Raw genomic sequence first — 8971 nt, 5'->3', positions numbered from 1 at the left:
ACGGCACAGCACAGCACACCCCCACTTTCTTTTTTTCTTTAGGGACTCTTAACAGTTAATTAGCGAGGCGCTGATTGGCTCTCATTCCTTAATCCTTATTCTATTAATTATTCTTCTCATTATTACTGTGTCAACTATTTAATTTACCACTCGCATTCACAATAAAAACCCTTTTCTAGCGTTACGTTTTTTTCCTTTCTTTCTTTAAACTTTTGAGTTTTGAATCTTACAATATACAAGTAGAAATCGTGGGAAAAAACCCCAAAAAAAAAATAATAACTAAGCTAGGCCCGAGTCTGTAGGTTGGGCCAAACAACGGGCTTTGAAGTGCTGTCCAAACTTTAGTGGGCTATATTAGCTCTAAAAGGAGGGAGTTTGCTTGCGTTCAGTTCAGGCATTGAGTGAGAGAGATGTCATAAACTAATGGTAGTCGGTCAACGCTTGCCGGCGATTAGCTTAACAATGAATGTACAACTTTACGTACCCACTAATACACACAGCTTGGGACCTTTCTAAGTTACCATACTAACCCCCTCTCTACCACCTCCGTCCAAAGTCCTTACTTCTTATATAAAGCTCATCACTTTTGGGAGCTTCTAAAAATCAAATATATAGAAAGCGCGACGTGCCCAAATCATTTCTGTGATCCGATCCGATCCCATCTCATCTCATCAATCAATGGCGTCCCAACACAGATCTCCTCCTAATGGCGATTCCAACCATACTCCCCAGCCTATGAAGATTGCATTGGTCACCGGTATCACTGGCCAGGATGGATCATACCTCACCGAGTTCCTACTCGCCAAAGGCTACCAAGTTCATGGCCTCATCCGACGTTCCTCCAATTTCAACACTCAGCGCATCAACCATATCTACGTCGATCCCCACAATGCCAACAAAGCCCGCATGAAGCTCCATTACGCTGATCTCTCGGATGCTTCCTCTCTCCGCCGTTGGCTCGACGTCATCAAGCCTGACGAGGTCTACAACCTTGCTGCTCAGTCCCACGTTGCCGTCTCCTTCGAGATCCCTGACTACACTGCTGATGTCGTCGCTACTGGAGCTCTCCGCCTCCTTGAGGCTGTCAGATCTCACAACATTGACAACGGCCGCTCGATCAAGTACTACCAGGCCGGCTCTTCCGAGATGTTCGGCTCTACTCCTCCTCCTCAGTCCGAGACCACTCCCTTTCATCCCAGATCTCCCTATGCAGCCTCCAAATGCGCCGCTCACTGGTACACAGTCAACTACAGAGAGGCCTATGGTCTGTACGCCTGCAACGGAATCCTCTTCAACCACGAGTCACCTCGCAGAGGTGAGAACTTCGTCACTCGGAAGATCACCCGGGCCTTGGGAAGGATCAAGGTTGGATTGCAGACGAAGCTCTTCCTCGGGAATATACAGGCTTCAAGAGACTGGGGCTTCGCAGGAGACTACGTCGAGGCAATGTGGCTGATGCTGCAGCAGGAGAAACCAGATGACTACGTCGTGGCAACTGAGGAATCACACACCGTCGAGGAGTTTCTGGCGGTGTCTTTCGGGTACGTCGGGCTCAACTGGAAAGACCACGTCGAGATTGACAAGAAGTACTTCCGGCCAACGGAGGTGGACAATCTCAAAGGAGACGCAAGCAAGGCAAAGGAGATGTTGGGGTGGAAGCCTAAAGTAGGGTTTGAGAAGCTGGTCAAGATGATGGTGGATGAAGACCTTGAGCTGGCCAAGAGGGAGAAAGTGCTTGTCGACGCTGGCTACATGGACGCTAAGCAGCAACCTTGATCTACAACTACCCAAAGACGAGAGAGTCATCATTATCTTGCTTTTTCTTTTTATATATATTGAAATCTATTTTTGTTTCATTCGTTGTTCTTCTCTTTTGTTGTTTCAAGTTGTTCAGCTGCGAATAGTCCATTGTGGATGTTGTACCCAAAAGGCAAACAGAAAATATTTATTACATATGAATTTTCCCTTTATCACAACCTACAATGGGTTCCTACTGTTCACCAGCGAGATTACACAACTCAGAAAATAAACCAACGTAAAAAAGACATCATCATACATCTATGCAAAACTCAAATGAGATGAGTAAAATATAGTATATAACTAGACGTATTCCGATTCACCAATCTAACTAATTGTTAAAGAGTATTTACTTACTCTTATGGATCTTGTTTAGAAGAGAGGGTAGTAGTGTTTATACTGACCGAATCAGGGGATGCAAGAGAAAAAGGGGTGACAGTGGACCTTAGAGATTCAGGACCCTCAGAATTAATTCTCTTACATAATGTATCGCAGTTGTTGATCACCTCAGTTAACCTTCCTTTAAGCTCCCCGAGCTCCACCTGCAAACCATGAACTGGAAAGATGTGCTGCCAAGTATAAGATAAATGGATATAATGCAGTCCATACAGTGTAAAACCCTGAGAGTAAAAAAAAAGTACCTTGAGATAAATGCTGGGAAGTTGTCCTCATAGCAGAAACAGAGTGGTTGAACCTCTGTAAAAGTTTAGTCGCCAAAGCATCTGCCACTTCGATCTTGTTTTCTATATCTTCCTAAATACATGTTATATTATTCAGTTTTCGCTTTAAATTGCTACACCGAGAGGAGTGTCAACAAGGTGATGAAAAGCAAACATAAAAGCAAAGAAAGTAGACAATCTAAAAGAGATTAGATTCCAGCATTTGAGAACAAAACGGTCAAAATGGGAGTAGCCTAAGAAGCTTAAGTCTAAAGTAAGTTGTCTGGCTAATTGCAGACATATGTTACAGAATGAACTACTCATAGACCTAGAGGAGAAGTTTATAAGAGTAAGGATTGGGTTCCATGACTAAAAAAGGGAGCGGGAGCAAAAAAGAGGTGGAAAGGCGGGCAGAGACCTGTGTATTGGTGATTTGTTGAGCTTTGGACTCTTGCCATTCTCGGTAAATGGAGAAGAGCTCTACAAGTATTTGAGGATCCACCGTATCTGACAAGAAAAGCAGAGGATAATTTAGACGAGGTTGGATACAAAAAGAGAGGACTTGTAACAAAAATCCAAAAGGTGGATTGATATATGTCCGTATGAATTTGTCTTAGACAGACACGGATCCATCATTTTTTTTTATTTTAAGCTTAGAAAAAGTTCCTAAACATGTTAGTTAATTAAATAACAAAAACAAAAAGAGAGAGCTTTTCTTACTGGAAGATGAACTAGATAGAGCTTTTCTAACTAAGATGTCCGTTAAGCTACTTTCCGTGGGAGGCGACTTCAATATTGGCCTACTCTGCAATCCCCACCACCCCCACATCATTTTTTTTAATCATCATCGATAATATTGAAAGAAGAAGAAGAACACTAGTTTCGGTTTTGGGAGTAAAACTTACAACTGAGAGGGATTTAAGATTCTCGAGAATGGGATCGACTACTTCTGATCGATGCGATATGGTCGTTATCACATCTCCACTTCCATTTCCCTAAAATAAATTTGTTGAATTTTAATTTCATATATCTATCTATATCGGAGGATTCAATTCAAGACCATCACATCATTCCCTGCCTCAAAGAATATCAAAGATCGCCAGACATACCTGCAGAGTTGAATCTGATGCTCCCATTTCGTTTGCTTCACTCACCCCCTGCCTGCGATCAACTAGCTTACTTGTATCTTGAATGAATCTCCGAGAAATCTACAAACGCATCAACAACTTGTTTTTGTTAGTTAATTCATCCGCCGAGGAGAAGGAAGGAGAGCGCAAGTTGACGTTTCCGGCAAACGTAACTCAACAGCGTGCCGTTTTTATGAGACGACAATATGTTTTCAAACATATGCACGAAACGACACCTCGGTTGGATATTTTTATTTGTGGTCTGTGTGTGGGGGAGGGGAGACAAAGCATGAGTAACACAAACCCATGCTTCGCCGCGCATGCTAGACAAGGCCCATATCATTTGGGCCCACCTCCTTTAGCCCACTTTCCTTTTTATTACAATTTTCTAATACCAAAAATTAAGCACCGCAATTTGTGAGCGTATTATTATTATTCTCGAGTCATTGATACATTCATTCATTATACGGAAAAAACACCGAGTTAAGTGTAGAGAGCATTATATATAGAACTTGTTCGATCTTCAACTTCTATTTATCCATCGAAATTCAATTCCTTCGATCAACTTATTAAGACCATATATATATGAAAGAAAGATTGAAAGTTCCAAAATACGACGACGGCGTCTCTCGTGCATGCATGCATAGATTATATGATACATTTATAGCCTGACTCGATCTAGTCTTCGCCACTCATCAGCAACTGAGACGCCACGAACTTATCGAGGGATCTCCAGTCAGTTATCCTCTTCTCGACGCTCACGTCATCTTTCCGCGCGCGGCGACTGTTCTCGGAAATACTACTCTTCGGAGTCATTTCCCACGGATCAAGAGATGGGCTTTCCAGCTGAGGAAGCTGGGAGAATTGATCATCATCCCCCATGAGCTGAAGGTACATAGATCCCAAGTCTCCATCTTCAACGTGATTGCCCTCCGACGCTACTTCCTGCTTAAACGGTGTGCCGGCGAAATCAGTGTTATGTCTGGCTCGCTTTCCTAGAGGTTCCAAGAGAGTACTGGCGTCGTATAAGAAGCAGTTCGGATCCCAAACTTGCCTTCTTTTGCTCGGCACTGTCGTCGTTCGTTTCTTGAATGCTCTACACACTACCCATCCTTCTTCCTGCCTCATCAATTAGTCTTGATCAATAAGCAATAGTTTTGTTTTTCTTAATAGACTACGTTTACTTTTGACTTTTGAGTCCAAGAAAGGAGATACACTCGATACTAGCTACTTGATTATTCTACGTATATAGTGGGGGCCGTGTGTTAATATGATATACAAATGTGAAACTTCTACCTTGATAGAAAAAAAGTGAGAAGAATGTTTGGCTTTTAATAAGATTAATCACCTGTGGAGGAGAGTTCTGGTGTGACTCGAGGCTGTAGTATTCATGAATGATCCAATCTGATTTTTGGCCATTAGGAGCTCGTCCTCGGTAAAATACGAGCGTTTTTCTCATACCGATAAGTTTGGAGTTGAGGTAAACGGCTTTGTCCCGCCCTGTTGCTTTCCAGAAACCGGCCACGGTGGCTCGATTTGTTCTAGTTCCTGTCGGATACTTCTTGTCTTTGTGACTGAAGAAATACCACTCTTTTTGCTCCTCGTACCCTATCCTACATCTCTCTGCGCAAATAACCAGTATCATAGGTTGCATATAAATCTTCCACACAAAATTATATTATCTATAGCAAATTAATTTATGCTGATCTACATATATAGTGAGCAGCTTATGGTTTGCTTACATGTGTAGTTGGTGTCGTTTTATATACATAAAGTTATCTAAACCCTAACTTCTAATTTTACCTCCTTTATATATGTAGCCTTAATTATATAGAGTTGATGGAGCTTATAATTCATAATTTGCGTATATTAAAGATGGAACCAGCGCTCTTTAATTAGTTCGTATGAAGGATTCATCACATATGCATATATATATATATTGGTATTTCGATAAGTATATAGAGAGAGGGAGAGAGAGATACCTTGTAGATCCCATGGTTCGATCTTGTAAAGATCAATCTCTCTTATAACGTCAAGATCAATCCTCTGGGAGGCGACTTTCTTCTTGAGATAATATCCGACAAGTTCTTCATCTGTCGGATGAAATCTAAATCCAGGCGGAATACTAGACGACTGATCTTGATCCACCCTCATCATATTGACAATTATAATCTTCTAGGGTTTATTATTTTGCAGCGGTTTCTTCTTGATCTTAGAAAGATGGATCATAGAAGAAACCCGACCGACTCTATCAAGGGGAAAACAATACAAGTGAGAGTCTTATTGAAGATGCTAATTAGGTGTAGAAAAAGAGAGATATGGACCGTCCACTTGAACGACGACATGTGTGTGTTTACACTTCAGAGTGTAATCATATGCTCATTTCGCGTTGGCGTAATTCACCATCACTCTTTATATGCGTGTGTGTAGTGTATACATATATATGCACATTTATATGTATACAAGATACACAAAAAAATAGTAGCACATATTAGAAGATATTAATCAATTAATATAATATATATGAAACGAAGTGTAATGATTATGTTAGAACTTAGAATGGAGATCATATAGGAAAGGAAAAAAAAAAAAAGGTGGGTGGCTCCGTTTTGGGAGAAACGGGAGAGAGAAGCTGTATATATCATCATTTTGTTTTATGTTACTTCATGCTCCAAATGATGTTTCCTTCTTCAATCCTGTATTCTCTATTTTATATCATATTTTTTCCAAATTTTCTTTTTATATATTTTAAAACAGTACTCCAAATCATAACAAGAATAATACTGAATATCAATGTCCATAATTTATATAGTGCTACATTTTCAATTGCATTATGACGTTATTTTATGTGTAAAAATGTGCAGATGTAAAACCCTTTTTATGTCTGTTTGTCGTTAGTTCTCGTGTCAACACTCTGATCGTTGTGTTTGGCAAAACAACTACATGTTTCTCTCTCACACCTGATCTCACGCCTACACTAAAACAATTCATAATATATATGTGATGTATTGAACCTACAAAGCTAGTTCAGGAAGCTATGATCCGATCGAGTATACTATAGCTTAATGTAAAATGGATAAAATTCTTGTCTTTTCGTCAGCCAGAAGGTCATACATATGTAAAAAGTGACTTGGGAGTATACATAGAGATGAAAAAGACTCGCATGAATCTTGTATAAAAAGTGATTTGGAGTAAATAGAGATGAAAAAGACTCGCATGAATCTTATATAAAAAGTGATTTGGAGGTCAAGATATGTGTACGAAGTTTGAAAACAAAAAATGTGTTTGAAAGGTCGTCGTCGGGTCGTTGTATGTTTTTCAATACAGAAAAGACAATAAATAAATGAGGAATATATATGATATACGCACGTATGTATAATAAGCGTATGATATGGTCTTAGACTTTGCTCATATTGACTAATTGACTAATTGGATAGAGACGATTTAAATGAACAAGAAATCAAAGAAAAGAAAGGTTTGTTTCGTTGGCTTTTATTTATGAGATTTAACTATTATGCCACATTAGAAACTCATCCTTAGCCAATGTACCACATTCAATATTCCCTTTCAAGATCTACCACTAGAATTTTTTGAAATGACTGTTATAAGTTACAATATTCCCTTTCAAGATCTACCACTTTATAAGTTACAATCTCATCTATCTATTTTCATCGTTATCGTCATCATCATTATCGAGCACACAGGGAAGAACCCTTTGCCGGCTTTTCTCCATTTTCAATCCCCCCAAGGATCTCACATACACATGAGTTTTTTCCATTTTCAATCCCCCCAAGGATCTCTCTCTTTGTTTTTTTTTTCAGAATAATCCCGATTCATCGCGATTGATTGTTTTGATTTTTTTATATTCCGATTGGATTTGGTGATTTCATAGTCCGATTTCACGGAATTGAATCGCCAGATCGCCTCCTCATATATATTTCTTGGCCCTTGTTTTTTAGTTTTGTCGCTTATCTTACTTTCACTACCGGATCTAACCATTCGTCGTTGGCATAGTCTTCCACTTCTCCTTGCAAGACTGATGGACCAATTAAACGTACCAGGTTGTCCACTATTAATCTTATTATGGACAAGTTATTTTACAAAGACAATACTTTATTTACCTGATAGACAAGTTTTACACTTGTCCACAATGTCCACTTGTCCTCTATTAATTTTGTCATGCACTAGATGATTCACAAAAATTCTAGTAAACAACATTTTTATTAACTGGGTGGACCAGTTTTAAACTCCCACAAAGAAGAGACAACTAGTCCTTTATTTATTTATGTTCTAGACAAGTAATTTAAGCTAATGGACAAGTTTGTATTCCCCAAATTGTCTACAAGACCCTCCATATTAGCAGGAGGGCAAAAACGTTATTCTACCTCATATTTATGGTAGATCAGAAAATGAATTTTTATTGTGGTACATTTAGAAAGTTTTGTAGGGAATGTGGTACATTAAACAAAATTTCCTTTATTTATTTTTTAGTTAAGTTTACAAAAAGGAAAGGGACAAAACGCTGCGTTTCCAAAGACTGGGTTTCTTGGGACGAGGTGGTCTGAAAGCAAAGTTGACGCCAAACATCTCTGTGGAAGTCAAATTCATGTCCACGAACCCATTTAGCTTAGCGACCAGGGAGGCGCTCTCCCGGACATGACCCATGTCTTTGCAATCCGACCAGAGCCGCTGTGCCAGCTGGACCCGCCTGTGCCTCGTGTTGAGCCCAATGTCCCATCTCAAGAACAAGTTCTCTCTCTCTTCTTTCGACAGTTTCCTCTGCATCAGCTTGCTCAGCTTATACCTCTCCCTCGTCAACGCCCTCCTGCTGCTTGATATAATACATATTTACTTCAGTGTTTTTATTAAACCTAAAATTTATTAACTAAGATAAAGCAATACAAATATACAATGCCATCGATTTTTACCAGGAGATGAGGGTCATATCGTTGCTATTTTGAGCAAAAGATTCTCTGATGTACTTAAGTCTACGGAGCTCTACCTCCAAGTACAAGCAATCTTTCTGATCTCCTCTGAACAGAAGGAAGAAGTAGCTTCTGTGTGCCATAGAGACGTTACACACGTGCCATAGCTCTATTATCTCCCTCTGCAGCCTCTTGAACTCCACCGGCCAATTCAAGGGCGTGTCTAAGTAGTCTTGTATTGGGTCCATCGCTGCGTCCTTGAAACTCTTTGTTGAACTCATGGCCAAGAACTTCTGTTCCATTTCCTCCATCTGCCCACAAATGAACAGTTCAATCACACTGACTTGAGTATTTTTAATTATGAAAGCAAAACTAACCGAGCGATGAATGATTTGCTTGTCTTTTTGAGCAGCAGTCTCCTCTGTTCTGTCCTGGCTTATTGAAGCTCTACCACTTGTCTGGA

The 8971-nt window shown here is 39.9% G+C and overlaps 4 protein-coding genes across 4 annotated transcripts in view; 1 reads left to right on the top strand and 3 right to left on the bottom strand.

Annotated features, from left to right (window-relative positions):
* On the top strand, positions 172 to 1976 carry LOC104746007 (GDP-mannose 4,6 dehydratase 1-like). The gene has a single exon (XM_010467399.2). It carries the CDS (start codon positions 679 to 681, stop codon positions 1774 to 1776), a length of 1098 nt encoding a protein of 365 aa, XP_010465701.1. The 5' UTR covers positions 172 to 678; the 3' UTR covers positions 1777 to 1976.
* Positions 1934 to 3789, bottom strand: LOC104746019. The gene is made up of 6 exons (XM_010467409.1): positions 3566 to 3789; positions 3362 to 3451; positions 3177 to 3261; positions 2875 to 2963; positions 2439 to 2550; positions 1934 to 2353 (listed from the first exon to the last, which is right to left on the bottom strand). The coding sequence occupies exons 1-6, from the start codon at positions 3590 to 3592 to the stop codon at positions 2157 to 2159; spliced, it is 600 nt and encodes a 199-aa protein (XP_010465711.1). The 5' UTR covers positions 3593 to 3789; the 3' UTR covers positions 1934 to 2156.
* On the bottom strand, positions 4052 to 5992 carry LOC104745996 (NAC domain-containing protein 105-like). The gene is made up of 3 exons (XM_010467387.2): positions 5566 to 5992; positions 4932 to 5206; positions 4052 to 4702 (listed from the first exon to the last, which is right to left on the bottom strand). Exons 1-3 carry the CDS (start codon positions 5738 to 5740, stop codon positions 4262 to 4264), a joined length of 891 nt encoding a protein of 296 aa, XP_010465689.1. The 5' UTR covers positions 5741 to 5992; the 3' UTR covers positions 4052 to 4261.
* The window catches only part of LOC104745986 (kinesin-like protein KIN-7H), a gene marked incomplete in the record, with an annotated part of 12486 nt that continues 11500 nt past the window's right edge, over positions 7986 to 8971 (bottom strand). Inside the window, 3 exon segments of the mRNA XM_010467380.1 lie at positions 7986 to 8411; positions 8512 to 8819; positions 8886 to 8971. Of these exon segments, the coding sequence (XP_010465682.1) occupies positions 8081 to 8411; positions 8512 to 8819; positions 8886 to 8971 (725 nt within the window).

This window comes from Camelina sativa, chromosome 2, assembly GCF_000633955.1.
Source record: "Camelina sativa cultivar DH55 chromosome 2, Cs, whole genome shotgun sequence".
NCBI lineage: Eukaryota > Viridiplantae > Streptophyta > Magnoliopsida > Brassicales > Brassicaceae > Camelina > Camelina sativa.
This window is presented reverse-complemented; position numbering and strand designations above follow the sequence as displayed.